At 36.4% G+C, this 25,172-nt stretch overlaps 2 protein-coding genes and 1 long non-coding RNA gene across 4 annotated transcripts in view; 1 reads left to right on the top strand and 2 right to left on the bottom strand.

Moving 5' to 3' along the window:
- The window catches only part of LOC103464475 (uncharacterized), a 25,542-nt gene extending 17,064 nt beyond the window's left edge, over positions 1–8,478 (bottom strand). The window contains exon 1 of the mRNA XM_008408597.2: positions 7,041–8,478. The gene's annotated coding sequence lies outside the window, so the exon portion shown is untranslated. The remainder of the gene's footprint in view (positions 1–7,040) is intronic.
- On the top strand, positions 5,838–20,408 carry znf362a (zinc finger protein 362a). 2 transcript variants are annotated; one of them, XM_017305011.1, is made up of 8 exons: positions 5,838–5,934; positions 8,519–8,726; positions 9,433–9,558; positions 10,865–11,192; positions 12,509–12,733; positions 13,472–13,550; positions 14,809–14,967; positions 19,878–20,408. In XM_017305011.1, the coding sequence occupies exons 1-8, from the start codon at positions 5,872–5,874 to the stop codon at positions 19,995–19,997; spliced, it is 1,308 nt and encodes a 435-aa protein (XP_017160500.1). In that variant the 5' UTR covers positions 5,838–5,871; the 3' UTR covers positions 19,998–20,408. The 2 variants fall into 2 exon arrangements, with proteins under 2 accessions (XP_017160500.1, XP_017160499.1); XM_017305010.1 differs by having other exon boundaries at positions 8,486–8,726.
- Positions 11,102–13,461, bottom strand: LOC103464472 (uncharacterized). The gene is made up of 3 exons (XR_533667.2): positions 13,098–13,461; positions 12,633–12,784; positions 11,102–11,186 (listed from the first exon to the last, which is right to left on the bottom strand). It is a non-coding gene; the product is annotated as an uncharacterized LOC103464472 (long non-coding RNA).
- Positions 20,409–25,172: the final 4,764 nt, after the last annotated feature.

Raw genomic sequence — 25,172 nt, 5'->3', positions numbered from 1 at the left:
TAAATGTATAACTTTTTGCAACATTTTTGCTGTCTGGTCCAGTTTAATAAGAAAGCTTTTGAGGTAAATGATAAATTACAATAGGTAGACCTATCTCCTTTCAGACCCTGGTATTTATGTTTGGTATTTAAATGAATCCTACGCTTTAGTCCAGATATATGAAGTGCAGAGCAGATTGGTGTCACATGTAGGATGCAATTCAGTGTTATTTTAGATTCTTAGCAGCATCACACACCAGTTTCTAACTGGTCTTTTACCAGTTTTGAAGGAATATCCAGTTTCCATTTGTGACTATTTTTACATATTTTCTCCAGTTACTAATGACTAACCTCACTATGCTATGATAGTTAGGTCAAATTAGCTATTTTTGTCCTTGTCCCCCTCTCCTGACTGATACCTTTGTTTAATAAGCTGAATTTTGTACCCTCTCTGTAAATAATGACATCAGGTAAAACATGGRGATGAGCAAATGTTTAGGAAATCCTACTTTATTTATTTATTAAACTTTATTTTTTGATGATMAGATTCTCTATAAGGCCAAATAAATCTGAAAACTGGAACTGAATCAAAATGTGCTTCAACTAAGYATTAATTTAAGGACACTTGTGCAAACCAGATTATTACTACTTTTTAATTTCTGCTAACTGATTTGGAATTAAAGCTGTGAAAACATTTGTAAACCTGCCATTTTTATAGAGATGTCATGACATTTTATAACCACTGCACTTGAGATACCTTTCACTTTCTCTATAACAACTTACACTACTGTATTTTAAAGGTTTATTTTAAATATATATGTGGCACTTTTCATGTGTATTAAACTAGTGGGTCAATATTATTCATATTTTTGCACATTTCCATCATTAAAACAAGGTGCAGATTTGTTTTTACCCAAATAGAGTCCAATTGAGACAGCATAGTGGACGCTCATATTTAATTTATTCAAGCTGAATGCTTGGTCACCAGTGAACAGATGTGAAAATGTGGCTGTGYCCTAATATACTGATTATTAAGTTCTGATACTCAGGTGGTAAATAGGCAAATTTGATCTTGCCGTTTCTGAAAACAGTTTAAAATTTACAATTAAAAATGAAAATATGCAWGTTGCATATTTTCAAACTTTTAAATTGGTGGAGTTTAGTGAAACTGTGTGTTTTCTTTGCAACCCAAACACTTTAATGTTGCATTTTCAGGCTCTTCTGTTTCAACTAAATGACATAAAATGTAAAATGATCTGTTCTTTTTAAACACAAAAAGCTGCAAAGACCATATTGTTTCCTAAGTAATCATTGTACATTTAACAATATTGTTGAGGAACATAGAAATAAATAGAAACATTAGCAGTTTAAACCTCCCATGATCCTTTGCTACAGAGGTTTGTGATTGGTTTATTGATCGTTTTCCATTTTGGCACATTAGTTTCTGGTGTTTTTGAGGGCATTGCTTCAGTGTTTGCAGTTAACATCCATAACATCTCAGCACTTTAATCACACCTTTTGGCTTTTAACACAATTTATGGAGCTCATGAGGAGACCTGTGGCTGAACGGTTCTGAGTTTGATTCCAGCTCTGAGAAAAATGTAAACATTTATGTGCTTGCATGTATATTCAAGTATTCATACCCCTTTAAATTTTCCACCTATGTTCATGTTACATTCTTGTTGAGATTTTCTATAGCTGGCCAACACCAAATGGTTCATAATTGTGAAGTGGATGGAAAATGAACATTTGCTTTTAAAAGTTTCACAATTCTAGTTCAACCTCAGTCAGATTGGATTTAGAGAATCTGTGAACACTCTTAAGTTTTTGTGCAAATTCTTCTGTTGGATTAAGCTCTTTCCTTTGATTGGTCCGTTCCCACACAAATATGCTTTTGATCTAAACCCAATACCTTGCATCTCTGCAGGGGTGATCAAAGGGGCAGTATTATGTAAAATTKACTTTTTTGAGCTTTACATCATGTTATAATTTTATTCCTTCATCACAAACATGCCAGTAGTGTTGCTTTGATTCTTTCATGCATGTTTGAGAAACATTTTAATCTCCATGGCAACCATTCAGTTGTGCAAAACGCCTGGTTGGACATAGCCCCGCCTTCGAGACCCAGCTCCACCTCGGAGCTGCAGTTTCCAAGCCTCACRGAGCAGCCCTCTCCCACTCAGCTCCTTCAGACTAGCCGCAGCAATTAGCAAACACCTGGTGGAACTTAGCATCCACTGAGCTCGTTAGATGAGCTACTACTCAGTAAAATGCTGGTAAAAACATTATTAAAGGCTTAACAGAAGAGAGATGTTGTAATGACTTCCTGAAGGTGTTGGAAAGAGCAAGAGTTTCTTAAAGAGACAGAGGACCAATTTCAAGGCGTTAATTTCAAGTCAGTTTTTTAAAGTCATGATTGATGTATACAGCATTTTTACAACACAGTTACTTGAACAGCTGAATTTATGTGTGGATTAAGTTACATAGAGGTGGACTCTGTTTACAAATTAGTTGACTTCTAGGAAGTTWGTCATACTTGGTTTTATTTAAGAGTGTTAATGTAAAGGGGGTTAACTACAAGAAGACGCTGATTTTGTTTTTTGATTTCATATGTAAAAAAGTAGATTTTACTTCCATATGAGATCATTATTACTTTCTGTTGACGTAGCATATAAAACCCTAATAAAAGTCCTAAAGTTTGTGGTTGTAATGTGAAAAAAAGGGGAAAAAGTTAAAGGGATATGAACACTGTGGTAAATAATGATTTCAGACAGTGATACAATTACATGACATGTCTGAGTATAAGACAGAAAATGCTAAAGATTAAGTTGTTTATGTAAAATTATCTAAAAAGTCTTTGATAGCCTGGATTGGATGCTGTTTGGCATTTCTATATAGTATGACAAACTGATTAAGAAATTAAACTTCTGATGAACTGAACAAAAAAAATGAAAACGTGTATATCATRTGAAGCTCATTTTCAGCATTACAAATAATGGATGTAGAACAAAGKCAAACAAAAAGAAAATTATTCAGGACAGCCTAATAAACTGTAATTAAGTACAATAAACAGAAATGCCASTTTCCTATTTGACTAAAACCCTCACTACAATCATGTTGTGGCTCAGAAAGCAACACAAAGATGCATAAAAGCAGAAAAAACTCCCCTGAGGCAGAAAGCCCCCATCGTTAAAGAAATTTTCTGGGAGGTGCATTGTGCGGCCGTACCTCTAGATGTATCGGTTTTGTTTCTCTTGGCTTGCAGATGTGGGCTGTGTTATGCTTCTGCTAAGCCAAACAGACTTAGGAATGGCTCTGTGTGCCAAAGCATGCAAGGCAAAATGTTTTAAAAAGATCTTCGAGAGGGTCGGAAAAGAGAGGCTATGGAAAGAAAGGCCTTCAGAGCAAAACTTAAACTCTATGTGTTTCGCTTTGCCTTTAAAGAAGAAAGATTTTCAGTCTTAAACTTGATTAATGTAACAGAAGCCTTATCAATCATTATGCTTATCACTCGCAATCAGAGCTAAATTGTAGGTATTTATAACTGTTTCCATGAAGGTTTGAGATGAGAGAAAAAAAATTTAGGAATAAATGCTGCATGTTATCAATTTAGATTTTCCTTATTTACAAGTTTCTGCAGCTTCTTATTCTGGAGATTTATGTTGGGTTTGCAGCCTTCTTCAGAAAACACTACTCCAAATTTACCCTGGTTTTCTCCTCACCCTTAACCAGTCAGGGCCCCTTGTTTAAAGGAGGAGACAGAAAGTGACAGATTAGCATCTACAGTGGTGTGAAAAAGTGTTTGCCCCCTTCCTCATTTCCTGTATTTTTGCATGTTTGTCACACTTAAGTGTTTCAGAACATCAAACCAATTTAAACAATAGTCAAGGACAACACAAGTAAACACAAAATGCAATTTGTAAATGAAGGTGTTTTTTATTAAAGGAGAAAWAAATCCAAACCATCATGGCCCTGTATGAAAAAGTGTTGCCCCCTAAACCTAATAACTGGTTGGGCCACCCTTAGCAGCAACAACTTCAACCAAGCGTTTGCGATAACTTGCAATGAGGGTTTTACAGCGTTCTGGAGGAATTTTGGCCCACTCATCTTTGCAGAATTGTTCTAATTCAGTTACATTAGAGGGTTTTCGAGCATGAACGGCCTTTTTAAGGTCATACCACAACATCTCAATAGGATTCAGGTCAGGACTTTGGCTAGGCCACTCCAAAGTCTTAATTTTGTTTTTCTTCAGCCATTCAGTGGTGGACTTGCTGGTGTGTTTAGGATCGTTGTCCTGCTGCAGAACCCAAGTTCGTTTCAGCTTGAGTTCACGAACAGATGGTCRRACATTCTCCTTCAGGATCTTTTGGTAGACAGCAGAAYTCATAGTTCCATTTATCRCAGCAAGTCTTCCAGGTCCTGACGCAGCAAAACAGCCCCAGACCATCACACTACCACCACCATATTTTACTGTTGGTATAATGTTCTTTTTCTGAAATGCAGTGTTCCTTTAACGCCAGACTTTTGTCTCACCGGTCCACAGAATGTTTTCCCAAAGTCTTGGGGATCATCAAGGTGTGTTTTGGAAAAATTGAGACGAGCTTTAATGTTCTTTTTGCTCAGCAGTGGTTTTCTTCTTGGAACTCTGCCATGCAGGCCATTTTTGCCCAGTCTTTTTCTGATGGTGGAGGCATGAACGCTGACCTTAACTGAGGCAAGTGAGGCCTGCAATTCTTTGGACGTTGTGGGGTCTTTTGTGACCTCTTGGATGAGTCGTCGCTGCGCTCTTGGGGTAATTTTGGGGGGCCGGCCACTGCTGGGAAGGTTCACCACTGTTCCATGTCTTCGCCATTTGTGGATAATGGCTCTCACTGTGGTTCGCTGGATTCCCAAAGCTTTGGAAATGGCTTTATAACCCTTTCCAGACTGATAGATCTTAATTACTTTCTTTCTCAATTGTTCCTGAATTTCTTTGGATCTCGGCATGATGTGTAGTTTTTAAGGATCTTTTGGTGGACTTTACTGGGTCAGGCAGCTCCTATTTAAGTGATGTCTTGATTGAAAATAGGTGTGGCAATAATGAGGTCTAGGTGTGGCTAGAGAAATTGAACTCARGTGTTAAAAACCACAGTTACAGTATATTTTCACGAGGGGGGCAATCACTTTTTCACACAGGGCCATGATGGTTTGGATTTTTTTCTCCTTTAATAATAAACACCTTYATTTACAAATTGCATTTTGTGGTTACTTGTGTTGTCCTTGACTATTGTTTAAATTGGTTTGATGTTCCGAAACACTTAAGTGTGACAAACATGCAAAAAAACAGGAAATGAGGAAGGGGGCAAACACTTTTTCACACCACTGTAAGTCAAACTAGTAGGCTCTGTTTTCTGATAACTGTTGCACAACTAACAGCTGAAATCACATAGCAACCTATCTCAAAGTCTGCATGCTCATCCTGCAAAAGTGTCTGAGAATCCTCAGCGAGTTTAATTTAGACGTACAAATCCTGCAGAATGGCTCATAAACATCCTCCCTGCTAGCAATATAACATGTTGGACTGAAAATAGTGCAAGGATGCAAAGCTGGGTCAAACAGGAGCCTTAATACTGAATATTCTTGGAAATACGCTATCACAAGACTGATTATTGCACCAAGCAGTCGGCTGTTGTTTAGTTGTAGGGCTACCGACGTGGCTTTTAACCACATTAACAACAGAAACACACAGAAGTGTACAGGTCACATGAGCTATAGAAAAATCTGAACAAACGGGAGTCATCAAGCAAGAAACAATACACACGGCGACAAGAGTTGGTTCAATATTTGCATAATATTTCCTGCCGTTTAGCACGCCTGACATTGTACTTTTTATAATCTGTGTATTTCTTTCAGGATGGCTGAACCGCGCTTTAACAATCCCTACTTTTGGCCTCCTCCTCCTTCTATGCCTGGCCAGGTGAGAACCACCTTTCACAACTAAAACCAATCTGACCTCAATGAAAAAATACAGTTCTGTATGACTGAATTATGCTTATAAGAAATAACAGGCTTTCTGTTTCTAAGCTCTGATAAAGAAGGAATATTGAAAATATTTAATTGTTTGAGCTGTCAACAGATCATTTTGACCAAAATGTAATTAAATAGCACATTGCAAAGCTTGATATCTGATCCCCTGGCTTTTACCAATAAATGATCTTATAAACTGGATTTCAGTTAAACCTACTGGCTCCTCTGAGTCCAAAAGTCTGAAAAATATATTTATTCTAATTGAAAGATTAATTAGTAAACACAAAACATCTTTCAGCTACCTTGAGCTGTAAACTCCTGAAAGGAGTTCAGGGAAGGACACTTCTGCTGTCAGCTAAAACTCCCAAGAGTCAGCAGTTTTTCAACAAAAATACAGTTATATTCAATCATTTAAAATATTATTGAAAAGCTTATTTATTTTATTAACTCTAAGGGAAACACATTTATGATGATTTTCCACTTACAGCAACTAAAACACATCATAATATTAGAATAGCAATTTTAATACAAAAAAATATGTCCTTTACAAAAAACATGTTAAGGTTGTTATTTTCAAAAGTCACTTTTAATCTCACATTATTGAATATGACCATATGTGTTAGCTATATTCATAATAATAAAAAACACAAAACCAGTAAAAATAATGTCCCCTAATGTCAGTTAGTTTAGTTTTTCTGTTTGTTTTTGAGTTTTGTTAAGCTGGACAAGCTAGTAGGTTTGTTAGCTGTGTTAGCTGTGCTAGCTGCGTTAGCTAGCCAGCAGCAGTGCGCTGTTTAGCTAACTGACAGTTATGGTATATAGCCTCTTTAACTCACAGTACCTAAACAGCTCAACTGACCAGGTGTGGGTTTGGTAACAAAAAATATGCCAAAAGCTTGATTTAGTCATTTGTAATTAGTTAAAAAGTTTTAATTCTTTGACCATCAGAAACGGCTAACTGGCAGCTAGCAGCAGCAGCAAGCAAGAGAATAGGAGCATAACTGCATGCTACAGTGTCTCCACCATAAAGCGAGTTTAAAGGAATAGTTTACATACCTGTGGCAGGGGGGATTTCTTATTTCATTGAGCTTGTAGAAAAATTAAGATGTTTACAGAGCTACTGTAGGCTAACAGCTTTTCAGATGGATAGCACCTCTTTGATTTAGCTGAGTTCAGTAATGTGAAACAATTTAATCTAAAAATGTACGCATCAGCAGGATCCACAACCTGGATGTTAATTTACCCAATTTGTAAATTAGACATTTGTTTGATTTCATCTGGATAAGCAGACTTGGAAAAGCACAGAACCATATTATTTTTAATGCTAATTTACAGCTTGTTGAAAGAATTGAAAGGTTTAGTCATATCTTTTGATATCAAAGTGAAAAAAGTGTAAGTCAAAGTACAAGCTTATTATACCGTCACTTTGTTTTACATAAGGCATGATCAAAATCAAAGCAGCAGAATATATTTTATATCTCCAAGGAACCCCAGCGAAGTCTGTAGACAAACTCAGTAACGTAATAGCTATATTAATTAGGAAGCATTTAGCGCTATAAAAAAACATGATAAAATCCAAATAAGTCTTGAAACCACAAAAAAAACAAAAAAAAAAAAAAACTACAGGTTAGTTTAGACTGGAGGAAAGTATTTTCTTTCATTTTTATTGCTTTGCAACATCAGTAAATGCAAAGCAGTTCATAATGACCGTCTCAACCCTGCCTCACTTGTAGACAGAAAGCATTTTTACTTTTGTAAAGTGTGAATATTTAACATGAAATGACATGAAAGCCATATATGGTCTCAAACTTTTGATGAATTTTTGAGTTTTAGGTCAAATTTCAATATACTGTATATAATATACAATATAATATATTTCCCTATACTGCTCCTTCTTTTTTTTTTAACATTTTGAACCTCAGCTCATAACTTATCTGACATTCACCAGCACAAAAGCCAATACTTGATAAGAAGAATGTTTGCATTTTTTTTTATTTCATTTAATCCCTGGATTTCATCCCAAAACCACATCAAAGCATGTTTCACTGCCCTAAATGTAGAAACCAGTGACTGAAACAGCAGATTTATTGGATTACATTTGTCTTCTGCAATAATAAAATAAACRTTTGTCTTACAGAAAAGATAGATTAGACTTCAGTTGAAAAATTAGAAACATTAAAATGTATTTCTCAAAATCTTTGAAGCATCAATTCAACAAAACCATAAAACTAAGAAGAAAAAACAGGGACTTTTATATCCTCTATGTTTCAAAAGGCTTTAAAAGTACATAAATATCTAACTCAATTTCAAAAGTAGCTATTTATTTGCATAAAGAGGATTCAAACAAAGAAAAAGCTAAACAGGCATTTCTTCAAAGTCTCAAAGCTTTGGCTGCAATGTCTGGTGTCAACCAATAGAGGGCACCATTGCCCTGAGAAGTGTCACTGATTGAACTGATGATGGCTGTTCTTCTGTCACTAATGGTGGTTTCTGGCTGTCAGCTGGATAACCTAGTCTTGATCAATAAAATCAAGGAGCAGCTGATGGCGGAGAAGATCCGGCCGCCACACCTGCCCGCCGTTTCGGCCGCCTCCCAGCAGCCTCTGATGTCTCCGTCGGGCCAGGCCGAAGGCAGCCAGCACGGGATGTCCAAAGCTCAGCAGGGGTCCGGGCTGCACAGTCCAAGCCCGTCGCAGCCTGACATCGCCCTGCACGCCCGCCCTGCCTCCAGCTCCGTCACAGGTACTCCAACTACGTCCACAGATTCAATTAGTCTAAATAATTATTAAAAAACTAACATTGTCGATCCATTAAAAAACTGTAATCAGATTAATCACACTCTGTGATTAATCATATTTAATCAGTTTACTTAACTTTTTAACTTGACATGCAAATATSCAAGTTTTCAGAAAATGTTTGCGAATCTTCAGACAATAAAACATTTTCTTACTTCTCCAATTTTCATATTAAGAAAGATTTAAAATAAATCTTTTTGTTTTAAACTTTAATTTAGTAATATCAATCATTTTAAAATGACATAATCAGAGGGTCCAAAGTATAAAGTTAAGTGGAAATTTTGGTATTTTAAGGATGAAAATGACAATAATTCATTTAAGTAACAAAAAATAACAAAAGGAAATTTTTCCAAATTAGTTCCATTCAATAAAAACGTATTAAACTTTAACAAAAACTGCAGGTGTGTGTCTTCGCCTGGTTAATTTTTGGTTAAAACATGTTAGTCTTTCATTCAGTGAAGTTACTCTCAGTGGGTAGAAAATCCAGAAATTATACTCACKAGTAGCAATACTTCATGACAAAATGACTCCAGTACAAGGTAGTAAATTTACTCCTAAAAGTACTTTATTTGAAAAAGGTTTCTCATGTAGTTKAATAAAAGTAACTAGTTACTATCTAACTGATTAAGACGTATATCTTTCTCCTTAATTAGGTCGTATYCTTGGAGATGTGAACTTGAATTTGGACGACAAGGCAGCTCTGAAAGCCCGGGGTCTGTGGGAGGACTGGCACCTGCGTCAGCTCATAGACCATCCCTCCAGAACAAACCACGTCTCAGGTGAGCAAACACGTCCCAGCTGTGCAAACAAGACACACCTTTCCTCAGTGGTTCACTTCACCTGCCTCAGAGGACTTTTCTTTTCTTTGTTCCTCTTAGCTTAAATGCTCCAGATGATGCAGAGAAATAAAGAGGAAGCGTTCATTCATCAATTAGCTGTAGATTAAACCGACACTAGCAGCGCCTCAGAAAGCTGGAGGGAAGATATGAAAATGTAAAAAACGGCATCCTTTCAAAAAAAAWTTTAATTATTCATTTTTTATACATTTAATATGTTTTTCAATTATTATTATTATTAAATATAAGTTAAAATAATGTATGGAAGGTGGAGATAGAAGATAGAAATAGCCAACAGAGGCAGCTCAAACTGTAAAATGTTTGAGCTGCATTTAGTTCTAATGTCTTCAACTATTTAAGTCAAATACATTTAGTGAGTTTTAGATTTGTACCTAAATGTGAGTTTGTGAACGATAAACTTACAGTAGTAAGTTGTGTTAACTTTTTATTAAACTTGTCAAACTTAAAAAAAAAACTGAAAAAAGAAAAAGACAKGAGTGGGAACTATTTCCCAGAATGCTTAGCGGCTTGTTTTTGTGTCCTGAGATGGAAGTGCGTTACAGTGATCCGAGTCTATTTGTTATTAATGCAAATGTTTATTTTAAAGCTTAAGGAWAATGTCCTTAAACTAAATGCTTTTAGCATTAGTCATTGTGATATTTAATAAAATTCATTATCAGATCAGAAATTTTGTTCACGCAAGTTGAAACTAAAATAAGTAGTTATTTTAATTTGGTAATGTGAGTGAAAATAATAGGCTCTTTAACGAGGTGAGGGCAGTTCTTTTCTTCCATATTGTGAAATAATTATTTGGTTTAAATTACAGCATTAAGTTAAAACTCTCAATTCAAGATTAATGAACTTAAAAATGTTAGCCTCAAGCTGGTGGCATCAACTAACACTCACTCTTTGGTTGCCTAGCAACACCCTGTTAAGTAAGTTGTGGTTACTTAGCAACAACTTGATGAGTAACTTGCAGCAGTCTAAGGTTTTGCCACCGTGCCTCATATCTAATTAAAAGTAAAAACCAACAAAGTAAAGTGAAAACTGGATAAAATAGGAAAGGTCATGCCACCACTTTGCCATTATGTGAAATATTTAAAACAAAAAAACGAATCAATGATAATCAATATCGAGTGATATGAAATACTTACATCGTGACCAATTTTTCAGCCATATTGTCCAGCCGTTATTATAACAGCTATGATATGTTCAGTAATGTTCTCATCTTCACTGTTGTTCCCGTCAGGTGTGGCACTGGCATCCAGAACCGGGAACCTCAGCACTTCGGAGATCATAACCCCAACAACGCCCACCTCAAGCAGCCACAGCCGACTGGGCGGAGCCCCCACCCCTCACCTCATCTCAGGGTTAGCCGGCAGCCACGGGATCGAGCCGGGGAAGACCAACGGGGGCTTTGTGGGCCTCCTCGGCCCGCCTCCGAAGCAGGAACGAGGGCGCAAGAAGATCAAGGCAGAGAACGGCTCGTCGCTTTTGGTGGTTCCGTACCCGATCCTGGCCTCGGGCAACGACCAGTCCTGCGTCACCATCACCGCTAAGGAGGGCAAAACCTACAGGTGAGGAAAAAGTGTTGTATTCCGTTTAGAGCAGGACAATAAATCAGGACCAATATAGATCACGATAGAGGCATGATCAATATCAAGATAATAYATCTGATAGAATATTCAGTATTCAATATATAGAATATTCACTGAACTCCAGAAGCGCACAGCATTCTGGGAGACGTAGGCAGAGGAAAGGCTCAMACTCTCATGGCCAGAACAAATGCAAATACAGGACAGCACATTTGGGGCCTCATTAAGCAAAGAGGAAGATAACGAGAACAAGGATTAGGAGAAACTGTTAAAAAAGGGAAACTAAAACAAGGAGAGCACACAGAAATCTAACAGTTAAGGAAATACTCAAACTGTCTAATYGGTAAACATCTCTTAGTCTTTACTGGTCTGTTAAAAGAACAGTTTGTAGCAGTTAAACTCATATTAACTCATTTTAAATAGATTTATTACACCGAAACTGTTATTTTTTATTTGTTTCTTTGGGTTCATTTTGAAAACTCAAAGTTCTGTTTCTAAGATAATTAGAATATGACATTGGAAATATACATATATATATAAAAAGATCATTTTTAATCCATAAATCTCAGGGTATTAAAAGTAGGTCGACATGCTGGACGATTTGTTGGGGCTCCTGTTGTCATGATGCTCAGATGTTGTGGGTTTTGGTTTGTGGTTTTGTTTTGGGTTTCTTATCAAAGTTTTGCATCTGTTTGCTCATTAGGTTTGGTTTTGCCACATCATAGTTTATTTTTTAGCCCTCACTTTTAGATTTTTCCATTTGGGTTATTTCTGCCAGGTTCTYGCATCAGTTTTCTTAGTCATCATTAATTTGTGCTGTTTAGGTTTGCTGTTAATATTTCTTTGTCTAGTAAGTGTTGGTATGTTTATGTTTTCTTAGAGTTTCTTAGTGGATCTTCTGTTCTGTTTTTCTCGGTTCAGGTCTGTTTCTTGATCATGAAACCATTTCCTGTCCTATTTTTTCTCTCTCTCCGCTTAAAAAAAAAACAGGAAACAGGAATGTGACCCAAGCTGCCACACAAAAAACATACATACATACATTCATTCATTTCCCACTRGTCTCTGAATGTCCATCTTTAGCACCYAATTTTCTTTTGGGTATTTTAATGGCAATAAGTCATAATCATCAAAATTAAGAGAAACAGACTTTTGAAACACATCATCGTACATGCTTAATATTCAAATATTATTCTCCCACTTGTTTAATTTAAAAATCTGGAGAATAAGAAGTTTTATTAACGATTTATTGATTTCTGTGTTTTCTTCCTGATGCATGTTTTCTGTTTTCCTGTTTTCAGGTGTAAAGTTTGTCCCCTAACCTTCTTCTCCAAGTCCGACATGCAAATTCACTCCAAAACGCACACAGAGGCAAAAGCCCACAAGTGTCCTCACTGCACCAAGACGTTTGCGAACGCCTCGTACCTGGCCCAGCATCTGCGCATCCACCTGGGCCTCAAGCCGTACCGCTGCTCTTACTGTGAAAGATGCTTCCGCCAGCTCTCCCACCTGCAGCAGCACACCAGGTCTGACCTCCGACAAACACACAGCTCATCTGCAACGGTTCAGTCTTAGATCTGCACAAAATACTAACATTAACACCTGCAATGATGCAATTACAAAGGACTGCTTTTATGCAGTATTTGATAGTGTTATATGCCATAGATTAAGACCTAGAGAAAGTCCTGTTAGTTTATAAATCTAGCTCAGCGTTTCTCAAGCTTTTTCAGGGCGAGGGCCACTTAACCCATTTAACAAACAGTCACAGACCACCTAACCTGAAATTAGTTTTTAACTAAATGAAAATGACAATTGGCCTAAACGCAGAGCATCATTCATTACCAAGCAGTCATATACAACAAAGAACGATTCCTAATGCTAACCGCTTACAGTCGTTCAAAGGAATCCAAGCGCTAGTGAACGACACACCAACACACAGCAGCTATGACGTAGCTTCCTCTGATAATATAATATTCCTGGAGTTGTTTTCTTTCCACCGGTGTCTGCAGCTTTTCTTTTGAGTAACCCGTTTCCATCACTATTTTGTAGTTATTTTGAATATACCGAGTTGGTGTTGATGCAACGTTCAAGAGCCAAAACGTCATTTTAGATGTAAAAATGGGTTAGGGTCAGGGTTATGTAGTTTTGTATTTTTCCAAAATTAAAATATAAAAAGCCTTTTCTGGRTCACCTTATCACTTCATATTTGATGTAGGTTGCTTTTATCTTCCCGTTCTACCCGGTTTTGTGTCTTTKTGTTTCAGAATCCACACAGGTGACCGACCTTACAAATGCCTCCATCCAGGATGTGAGAAAGCTTTTACGCAACTCTCTAATTTGCAGGTAAACATGAGCCGTTTTCTGACTCTCTGCCCCATTATAACAACCAAGGCAAATGGTTTAGAAAATTACATGTAATGTGATCTTTGTGACCTTTTTTTTTTTTTTTTTACAAAGGATCACAAAGAAGCTTCCTGTTTCACCAGATCTTATCAGAAACATCTTCATCTGAACCTCATTTGTTTATATTGTTTATTTATATATAGCATTTTGATGTTTAGAAAAAAGTACCTTGTAATTTATACTCATATTCTGACWAACATCTTTCACCCAACAACTATGTCACTATAATAACCTACTTTAAATCAGAAAAACTTACATTTGTTGCATCTGTCTCAATTTTTTTTCAGCGTAAGATTTTACATGGCCTGGTTTTACTGCACAACAGTCAAAATAATTTTTCTAGAAGTCCAGTAGTCGTCCATTTCCCACCAACATCATGTGGCTTATATCTGAAAATACACTAAAAAATACGTGCCAAACTTTAAATTTTTTCTCCCATTTTTTTCTTCTGGCTCACTGCRATGATTAAAAGTAAAATCCCTCTTCAACTTTAACTTTAAACTGAAGCTTTGTGGCTGAAACCAACTAGTATGTGCAATTATTTGGAACAAAGATGATGCACCTGCTTTTAAAAACTATGATATGTATGTTTAATCAGTATGAATATGGTTGTATTTTCATGTGTCATGATATTCTTTTGTTTTCTGCTGTGTGATATGTTTTCTGAAGAGGTTGTTGTTGAAAATTAGATTTTGTTCTCAACTTACCAGGTTAAATAAAGGTAAAATACACTAAATTGCAAATTGTGAAGAAAGTATCCCCACAAGCTGATTTAAAAAAAGTCAGGAATCTGTAACCTGCGGCTCTTTAAACTTCTACAGTGGCTCATTGGAAAAAATGACCAGAAATCATTCAAATAAATCTTTGAAAAAAGTCTAGCAGGATATTTTAGCAGTTTTTCTATGCATCTTTATGCAATATCTGAATGACACAAACGGTGCAAGAAATGTGTTTTTGAAGTTGTTTTTACTTCAGAAYGTCTTGCAGCTTTTTCAACTTTTATCAGATTGCATTTACCTGAACAGAGGTCAAAACGGTTCTCATGGTTGTAAAAGTTGCTTCCTAATCAGCAGGAAAGTTCATTTTATGTGACTTCTTCTATAGGTTTGTTGAACAAACTGACTCAGAAAACCATTCTGTCTCCAGCTTGTCCTTAAGCACACAGACTAACYGAATGTGTTTGCTTTCTTTCTCAAAGTCTCACCAGAGGCAGCACAACAAGGACAAGCCCTTCAAATGCTCCAACTGTTTCCGTGCCTACTCAGACTCGGCCTCGCTGCAGATCCATCTCTCTGTACATGCCATCAAGAACGCCAAGGCCTAYTGCTGCAGCATGTGCGGCCGGGCGTACACCTCAGTGAGTTCACAGGAACCTCTGTGTTCGTTTTACATGCAGGGGAAACACCGTAAAGCACAATAAATGGAGTTCACTTTAAACTATGTATGCAAACTCATATCCTCAAAAAAAGAAACCAAGTTTTCAAAATTTAATTTTGCAGAACTTAAATTTTGATCATCAGGAAGTAGTGATTATATAATAGTACATGTGTGTTCTGCAAAACCTGATTAGTTCTCCTGAGTTGCAAACTCAAAATCTTATAGTTTTCATAAAATTAACTGATTGAGCAACTTTGTGCAATTTTACTTAAGTTAACATAATGTATCCAAGTATATTTTAAGTACTTAAATGACACCCAGTGCTTAWTTTTTTAATTATAAAMTACATATATAAAAAGAAAACAACATAATCAAAATAATTCCTGCTTTCTGTTTTTGTTTCTTAAACTCAAACTTTGACAGAAAATATTGAAAGCAGTTATGTTTTTTTMTTCCAAGATGATTTATTGATACTCAGACATTGAAAAACATASAGAAAATGTCTTTTACATAATCACTTTTTAAAATATTTGACTGACAATATTGGAAGCAGTGTTAGTTTTTTCAATTCCTTTCAKTAAAACAATCCCATATTTCGCTACACCTTAAGGCAGARCAGGTTGGTCATGGCGCAGTTTCATGTATGAAAATGTAAATACCAAAAAGATAGGTAGTATGAGCTGCACTGCTAGTTATGATGAACTGATTGCATACATGGAGCTTTGGAGTAACCTTAAAACATCTTAAAACACATTTTTTGTGACAAAAGTGGTTTAACTACACTAAGAAATAATCCTGTAAATTTACAGTCAAATACTGGCAGCTAYAGACGCCAGAGGTTTACTGTGAATGCACAGTAGCTGTACCGTAATTAATCCTGACTGTAGATTACCGTCAATGCAAGTACGGTAGGGATACTGTGAAAGAACGGTAAACTTCTGGCGTCTATAGCTGCCAGTAGTTTACCGTTCTTGCGAAAGAACAACTCAGCATCGGTCCTGGTCCTCCTGCTCCCCTGATCCCCCGCCCACATGACAGGTCCATTACATGTGAGTGAAAGTCAGCAGAGTCAGACAGGTGAACCCCATAACACTCTACACATAACAGTGATCACAATGCAACTTATAACAAATACACACAACCATATGAACCCCAGCACTAAAATACAGAATCGTTAAAACACTACGGTGTTCGACAGGTGCAAACGCGCAACAAATACGAGAGAAACAAATACAACAAAGATGAGACGCAAACAAAAAAGAGATGCAAAAAAATWTATAAAAATGASTGTTCCGGACCACTAGAGCTTTGTGTMCCTATTCAGGGTCTGCATCCTTCCAAGCTCATTCTTTCATGGGCTTGAGAAACGACCCGGTCTACCGAAGAGGGGTCCTGCGAAGGCAGAGAGCATTGCAGAGAAGCTGTAGCCTTCAGCTAAGCTGCCTAGCCTCCACCTCGGCGTTATGTTGCTTAGCAGCCGTGACGCAACATTAAACAATGTTTGTAGGCGAGAATGTAGATGTATAAATCTCACATTTCTGCTCGGTTCATCAGTGCATCACCTAATTGCAATATTGCTCCGACGTTTTTGGTGACGTCTGCTTCCGCTGTACTAACACCCAGCTCCCCCTCGCCTGCTGCCAGCTGGTCCAGGTTTAGCATACCACGGGAGAACGAACACCTGACCCATTTAGGCTTTCCCAAATGACAGTTAAACACAGATATTAAGTCAGGTAACATCTAGTTGGAATATTTTGGTTCACTCAAATATAATTTATTCCTGAGCAAATCGGTTTGACTGATTAAAGTTAAGCCTAAAAACATAATAGTTTTATTAAACTGTATTGTCTTACCTGACATTTGGAGRGTGTTTGAAAAGGGATACTTTGCTTGCATTCCTTGTGTAAATGTGCTATACGTGTTTGAACATTTTAGAATCAGGCTAAGATTTTTTTTAATATGCAACAGCCTTTATTACAAAAGGTGAAGAGTAATAGAGAAATCGGGAGAAAAAAAAACATACTTCGAGTCCGTTTTTTTTTTTTTTCCTTCGCCGCTATGTGATTCACGTCGTCATGGTTGCTAAGCAACATAACGCCACGGTAGAGGCTAAGCAGCTAGCTGAAAGCTACAGCTTCTCTCTTCCGGTCGTCGAGGACCCAAAGATGAGCGAGTGAGCGTCACTCCTTCACCCTGATGTTCCTTCCCGGGGGCGGGGGGGCCGCCGATCTGTTTTCGCATCCACCTGAATAATGTGTAGTTGCGCCACTGGATGCAAATACAAGTAAAATGTCTTGCCTAGGGAAAAATCTGTATTGTACAATTATTTTTGCGGTAGTTTACTGCCAGTCGTCAGTCTTGATTGTGACAAGAGAAGAAGACATCAAATTGACAATATCCTACGGTATTTTGGAATAACAGTATGTTACTGCTGGAATTCCGCTGTAAATTTCAAGTACACCTCGCTGCAGCAAACAGAAAGGGGCGGGGACGGACCACTGTCAGTCTCTTACCTTATTTGGAAATGGGACCATTGCACTCCGGAAGTGAAGGGGCGCTATTTCCTATATTATCCGCGTTCTCCCGTTTTAATTTTTTTTTTAAATCTGAGATATAGCTTCAACTGTAGGAAGGAGTTTCACTCTCAGCATGCATTTCAACTTCTCTTTTTTATTTACTTCAGCGTAGCTCACAGTTTTTAACAAATTCCGTAGCTTTCTGTGTACTTCTAAATCTGCTTCTTAGTCGCATCTTTTCGGGCCTGCTACTGCCTCTAGTGGCAAGGGGGTGGTAACACAACTAGTATAATTATGTCACTAAACAAGAATACCACAAAATCTTTATTATTTACTATTAATTTCGCCATTACTGGCAACGTGAAAGATAAGTTATCTTCTAAAATACCAAATTTTTCTTCAGGGTGTAGAGCTAATTAGGTGACATAAACAACACCTTTATACATTATAAATAACATCTATGTATCTCCATCAATTATAGGAGGAACAAAAGAAATGCAGGAAAAACAACATTATCAACAACAATAAAAAATACCATATACAATGTATACATAAGAAATTTAATTGAGCAAAAGTCAATAACGAACAAAGAAATTAGGTTCACAGACGAATAACCAGGGTTGTTAAACAAGCAATAAGCAACATTTTTGTTTTGTTGGTAGAGTCCTTTATATAGGAAAAAATATGATTAAYCTATTTAGTCTTCCAAGGTGGAAATTTTTCTTTGACTCTAAAACAATAAAATAAAACTCATTAGTAGAATCACAATATCAACAATTTGTGCATCAAGTAAACACTTAGCATGCTACAGGTAAATGTTATCGTTTAGTTTGGCTAAGAATACTTATTGCACTGTCAATGAATGACTTCTAATAGATGTTCTATAGTTACCAGAGAAACACAGTAACGCCTTTATGAGCTCAAACTGACGAAAAAAAAGAGGATGGATGCTCTCTACTGAAATATTTTATGTTAACATTTTAACTCATTGCGAAAATGTTAACATTACTTAACTAAAGGTAATGTTAGCTAATGTTACCTCTAACTAACTAGAGGTTTTGGTCGAGTTGCACTTGTTAGGTAACCCCGAGATCATTGGGTCTTCTTAAAAGATAGAGTGACGTTTCTTAAAAAAATGTAGCCAGTGTTTTCAGCAAAATTGAGCTGACTGTCCAGGAATGATCCAAGGTATTTAAAATTTGCCATAGTTTCAACAGGTTGGACAACAAGTGAAACTGGAACCACTTTCAAATATTGTTTATGTCATTTAATTAGCTCCACTTCCTTAAGAAAATTAAAAGGTATGGTGTTTTGTGAGGGACTTTATCTTTTGCGGTTCCAGTTATGCGAGAATTAATAATAAATAATAAAGGCTTTGGTATTCTCATTTAGTAATGTATTTATTTTAGTTGTGCTACCACCTCCACGCCACTAGAGGCAGTAGCAGAGATGCGAAAAAGGAGCAGATTTAGAAGTACACAGAAAGCAACGGAAATTGTTAAAAACTGTGAGCTGCGCTGAAGTAAATAAAAGAGAGAAGTTCAGTTCAAATACATGCTGAGAGAGAAACTCCTTCCTAAAGGTGAGGCTATATCACAGATTTAGAAAGAAAATTAAAACGGGAGACCGCGGATAATATAGGAAATAGCGCCCCCTTCACTTCCGGAGTGCAATTTCCGAATAAGGTCAGAGATTGACAGTGGTCCGTCCCCGCCCCTTTCTGTTTGCTGCAGCGAGGTCCTTCTCGTAAATTTACAGCCATTTCTAAGAGCGTAGTCGCTGCTGCTGGTGGCACAATGCATTGTGGGACACCTTGCTGGCCTATGAAATATTAAACTTTTTGTCATTTACTCAACTTTAGTAGATTAACTTCTCAAGCACTTTATTTTCAAGTTATGTTTACTTGAAATGTTTTATTAATATATCGCCATTTGATACGTTTCTGTGGCCTCTTTTTTGTATTTAATTTGAGACTTGTATTCTGCCATCTACTGGAGAACCGTTGCACTACAGGCAGTGAAACTGCTTTTTTTTTCTCTTTTCAAAATGTCCGCTCGCATGAGGTTGGTCACAATTTTTCCAGGGAAAACGGCCAATTTTAGACAATTTTGGGTAAAATTAAATATGTATTGTTATAAAAAAAAAWTTAATTAATGCTTTATATTTTGAGACAATGCACAGTAACATAATTATTTATTTGGTATATTGCATTTAAATAATGTTACAATCTGTGTAACATATTTGGTACTGCAGGTATTTAAGGTGCTTTGTGTAATATTTTTATAAAGTAATCTATGTGGGTTCTTTAAAAATAATAGTTGCTCTAAAACCACTGCGTTTTGCAGTGTAAAGTTGTTTATCCTCTTCTCTCCAGGAGACGTACCTCATGAAGCACATGCCGAAACACGCAATGGTGGAGCATGTCATGTCCCATCATTCCCCTCAGAATAGGACAGGTTCCCCCAATATTCCCATTCGGATCTCCCTCATCTGAGCTCCACTGCCGTCGTCTTTCCTCCCATCACGGACTCCTACTGCCTGACGGACCGCTCGGCTCCAAACGGAGGCAGGAATCATCTGGAGAAGAGGTTCTCGTCTGACGAGTTTTTCCTTCTTCTCTTTGTTGCTAAAGAGAAAGTATTAACGGGATCATCCAAAGGTGATTTCAGCACTTTCAGGCCTGACACTGACGGGCCGGATATTTGTTTTGTTTTAGTTTTTTTATGGGACTTAAACAAGTATTGCTCCAGGCAGCTACATAAAGAATCTTTTTAAGTTCTGTGTTATACATATAACTCTGTGTTTTTTAAAAAACTTCTTTAATTAACTCCCCTTAAGTCATATATTAGTCTTCCATTATCTACAATTAAGGCAATCTTGTTGACAATCCTGGTGTGTAAAAAAATGTCTCTAATTTACCGATTTTATACGGTAAAATCCGTATTTAGACAGACTTTTTATACGGATTTTACTGTTTTATACGGAAAATTCTGGCAGCYACTGCTGCCGGTATTTTACTGTAAACTATAAACTTTTTTTACAGTGTGGTGTGTAAAATGGCTTAAATTAATCTTTTACCACATTGCCACAATTTAACTTAAAATTAAAGGAAAATCCAATAATTAAATGAGTATAACAAAAATAAATTCATGTTAAGGCATAAAATCATACCAAAAAAAATTTGCCAAAAGTGATTTTCCTTTTTTCCCTTGGCGAAAATAAGTTAGGCTTTTATTTTAGGTGACATTTTAAATGATCTAAACTGAAACATATAAGATGCTTTTTAAGTAAATCAAAACTTGAAAAACAGATTTATTATTAAGTTATGATTTTCTGGCTTCTTTGGACATACAGCTCTGGAAAAAAATTAAGAGACCACTTAAAATGATCAGTTTCTCTGATTTTACTCTTTATATGTTTATGTCTGAGTAAAAAACATTGTTCTTTTATTCTGTGAACTACTGACAACATGTCTGTGATATTCAAAGCACAAATTTAGGATTTATTTGCAGAAAATGAGAAATGGTGAAAATAACAAAAGGTGCTTTCAGACCTCAAATAATGCAAAGAAAACTAGTTTATACTCATTTATAAACAACAATACTAATGCTTTAACTCAGGAAGAGTTCAGAAATCAGTATTTGGAGGAATAACCAGGAGGTTTTCAATGGGGTTCAGTGCAGTGGGCTCTTAGTTTTTTTCAGAGCTGTAAATCTGATGTTATGCCAAAGAAAAGCCTCATCAGACCTACCATCACAAACACTACTGGGACCTTAACTGGAAACATCTGCTTTGAGAGTAAAATTGAGCCTGAAACAAAGGATGAATGTTTGGAAATTTGCCTCATCCCCAAAGTTAAGCATGGTGGTGGATCTGTGATCCTGTGGGAAGAACTTGGAGTCTGTAGGATCTAGATGCCATAAATGGAAAACAAGATAATTTCCCTAATTGGCAAATGTTCTCCAATTAAAGGTTGAATTTTTATTACATTTTCAAAAGTAAAAGATTAATTTAAGTTTTTTTTTTTAGGTGGACTGTCAACATATTTGCCTGCAAGTTAACATAAAAGTGTAGGTTTTTGTATTCATGTGTGTTTTAACACTAAGGCATTCATTAACAATGTGTCAGCATCTTCAGTTCCAGTGATGTCTTCGCCTTCTTGCCAAGCTCAGAATCGGATGGAGAGGTTTGATTAAACTTCACCGACAGTCATCTGAAAAAATTCTAGGTTGAGGAAACTGTTGAGTTTTTCACATCACTGCAAACAGACCAGAAATAAGCTGAAGTATTCAGAGGGTAAAGGCAGAACGCCTCGATCCGTTTCCCTTTGACAAAAGTATGTTTCTGTGGTGTTTTGAGAATTAGATGTAATTCACTTAAAGGAATCATGTTATTTAGCGTTTTTAGTTGACGTTCTCTTAATAATATCCTTGTGCTCTCTTGATGCAGAAACTATAAGAAGTTATCAAAAATCAAATCAGATTTTATTTGTGTATCACATTTCAGCAGCAGGGCATTTCAAAGTGCTTTACATCATAAAAACACAAAAATCAACAACTGAAATATTACATTTTTCCGTCATTACTCATCAAATATGTTTGGGAGCAAAAGCAACTCTAAACAGGTGGGTGTTTAGATTTAAAGGCACTCAGTGTTTCAGCTGTTTTGCAGTTTTCTGGAAGTTCGTTCCAGATTTGTGGTGCACAGAAGCTGAATGCTGCTTCTTCTGGTTCTGATGCAGAGCAGACCAGAACCAGAAGACCTAAGAGGTCTGGAAGGTTGACACAACCGCAGCAGATCTTTAATGTATTCTGACAAGTTGACATGAAGCTACTTAAATTTTACCACCTTTTCTTTTTTACTTATCATAACTGTGAAAGGCCTGTGTGACACGGCTGCTCATCTTAATCTCATTTTAGGATAATTTCAAACACTGTGCTTTCATCTGCTTCAGAAATATAACTTTGATTAAACAGGTTCAAGGAATAAAACCATTATTAATCCATTTTAAATTATAAAATTTTCTCAGACACAATGTCTTGTTCTCTGAACTCACGTTGGACACAAACATRTTTGGATTCAGTTTTAATTATTTCTGTCAGCTGTGATCAAAGCTTACGTGTTGTGAATAACTTTTACTGTTTAATTTGATACGSAGGTGTGCAAAGCATTTACAAGTATGTACGTATATGCTTTGCATGCATATCTGTCCTTACATCTTATTTTTTATACTTTGGTAAAGAAGCGTTATCTAGACACTAGCTGCAGAAAAATACTTTCATTAGCCTTCTAATCTAAAAAAATATATATAACAGTTTACATCTAGGTGAGGCTTTGTAAAATAATGAGACAAAGTCAGGTTTATAATTTTAGCCCTTCAGTTGCTGTGGTTTTATTCTTGGACAGAAAATGCCGTCCAAGAATAAAATTATTCTTCGAGGAAGCATCCAGTTYCTCGAATGCAAAGTGATGTTTTGATGTTTTTCAAGATAAAAATAGCCGTTGCCCATCGATGCAAATAGCTGTCCAGGTTTAGTAAACACTCTGCAGGGACGTTTAGGCATTCCCCCTTTTCCAGGAAACATTCAAGCGTTTAACTTGTCCTTTTTTGCTATAGCCACATTTATTTATTGATGAGTTATTTTTGTTTTATGTCATGCATTGTTTATGTATTGTGTTTAGACACATGGGCTCTATCCATAAATCATGTTTTAGTTTGTAYAAGTKGGTTAAAAAGTCTACAGTTTCTAGGAAGTGGGCTTTTTTTCAGTGACTGGTTTTGCAGTATTACTAACGAGGCTGAGCCAAGTTAAAATACCAAATAATCTCTAATCTCTCCTGAACCTGAACCTGAAATTATGACCAAGAATCTGAGACATGAGAAGATAAATAAAGAGATCAAAAACGTGTTTTCTTCTTCACAAGTTAGTTTCTCTGTTTAATTGTMAGAATTAGTCACTACTGTGGAAACAAAAAGAATCCATGGATATATTTCATAGACGAGCTAAACATCGTTACCCTGATCTTTGTTGAGGTTGATGAGACGTTACGGTTTACAGCTGCAGWCTGAGGTGGACACATCAAACATGAAGTTTTCCATTTACTTATAAAAGTATACTTTATTTTACAAGTGTTTAAGGCCTTAACTTTGTGTACGACACCTGAGTTAATTTGTAACCTACTTAACATTTGTCTTTTATGTCGGAGCATGATAAATTCTGTAAATAAACTACTAACTGTCAAAGCAATTGTAATAAACGTGTTTTTACTGATSTGATGTTATTCTACCATCAGCAGATAAACAATGTGTAGATCATTCTATGGCAATCATATAAACAGAAGTGTATAWACACTCAGGAAGTGTTTTCATTGCACATCAAACAACTTCTGTGAATTAATTTAAGAAACAATAATTGAAATTTGTGTTAAAATGTTACAAGAAATGTGAGCGCACACTAATATTTGGTTATATTTCATTGCCGTCACAAAGGCGCTGCTGTTTTTCTTGTTGGATATTTGAATACTGTTAAAGTTGGAAGAACTTGTTGAAATTGATTCGTTTTCTTTTTCCATCCAAAAATATTCAGCAAGTTTGAAGTCGGATCCACTCCAGAAGCTTAATATTATCCTGCTTTATTYGGGCCAAAACCAGTTTGGATTTGGGTTTGGGACAATTATCCAGTAAAATGCTCAAACTGCCTCTGAGTTTCTGTTCTCTAACTTTTGATGKGAGGAAACTGTTTGGGATGTTAAAAAGTAATCCAGGAACTAGTTAAACGTGAACGTATCGTAAGTATAAAAACGGAACAATGAAGAGTGAACTGATGRCTTTTTTTAGAAACGTTTTCAGCTGGACAAAGACTGAGATGTTTTGTTTAAAACAAACCCTTTTTGACCAGCTATAAGGCACGGTGGTGGCAGTATCATGGTCTGACTWGCTGCCTATGCTACGCAGGCAATGCGTTAACTTCACTTTGAATCAACATCTAGACGTTTGGAACTTGTAAACAACAGAATAAAGATCCCAAATGCACATTAAAACTGTTTGTGGATGGAATAAAACTGATTTTACMTCAAACTTATTAAAAAATKTATGGAGCTTGTCTAAAAAGCAGGTTCATGCGGGAAAACCAACCACTTTTAATGAACTATTTCAGTAAGAGGAGTGGTCAAACAACCAGCCAGAGATAAAAATGGCTGGGCCTTTTTAATGCTGGTTAAGTAGCAACTTGCTGAGGGTTATGAAACGAACATAAGTGGGGATTTAAATGTATTTATTTGAGTCTACAAGTTTTTTAAAACCTGAAAGAAAAATAAACCAATCAAGCTTTAAATTAGATCTCGTATTCTAAATAATTGTTTTCAAATCCATTAACTGTACAATCATTCCACCTCAGGAAAAGAAAGGATCAAACATGAAGTTTTCCATTTACTTATAAAAGTAAACTTTATTTTACAAGTGTTTACGGCCTTAACTTTGTGTACGTCACCTGAGTTAATTTGTAAGTCTCTCCTCCCAGTCCAGATTGACCAGTGATTTATTATAATGTTTTCGCTTCTTTTCTCGTCAGACATCTGCTCAKGATGGGAACGGTGTGAGAATCGGACCCACCAGTGGCATTGGGTTACCGGTGTCCATGTTCGTCACCTTTCTGTTAAACAAAAGGTG

The sequence above is a fragment of the Poecilia reticulata genome, linkage group LG5 (assembly GCF_000633615.1).
Source record: "Poecilia reticulata strain Guanapo linkage group LG5, Guppy_female_1.0+MT, whole genome shotgun sequence".
Taxonomy (NCBI): domain Eukaryota; kingdom Metazoa; phylum Chordata; class Actinopteri; order Cyprinodontiformes; family Poeciliidae; genus Poecilia; species Poecilia reticulata.
Note: the sequence above shows the minus strand (reverse complement) of the source record. Positions and strands in the feature narration are given on the sequence as shown.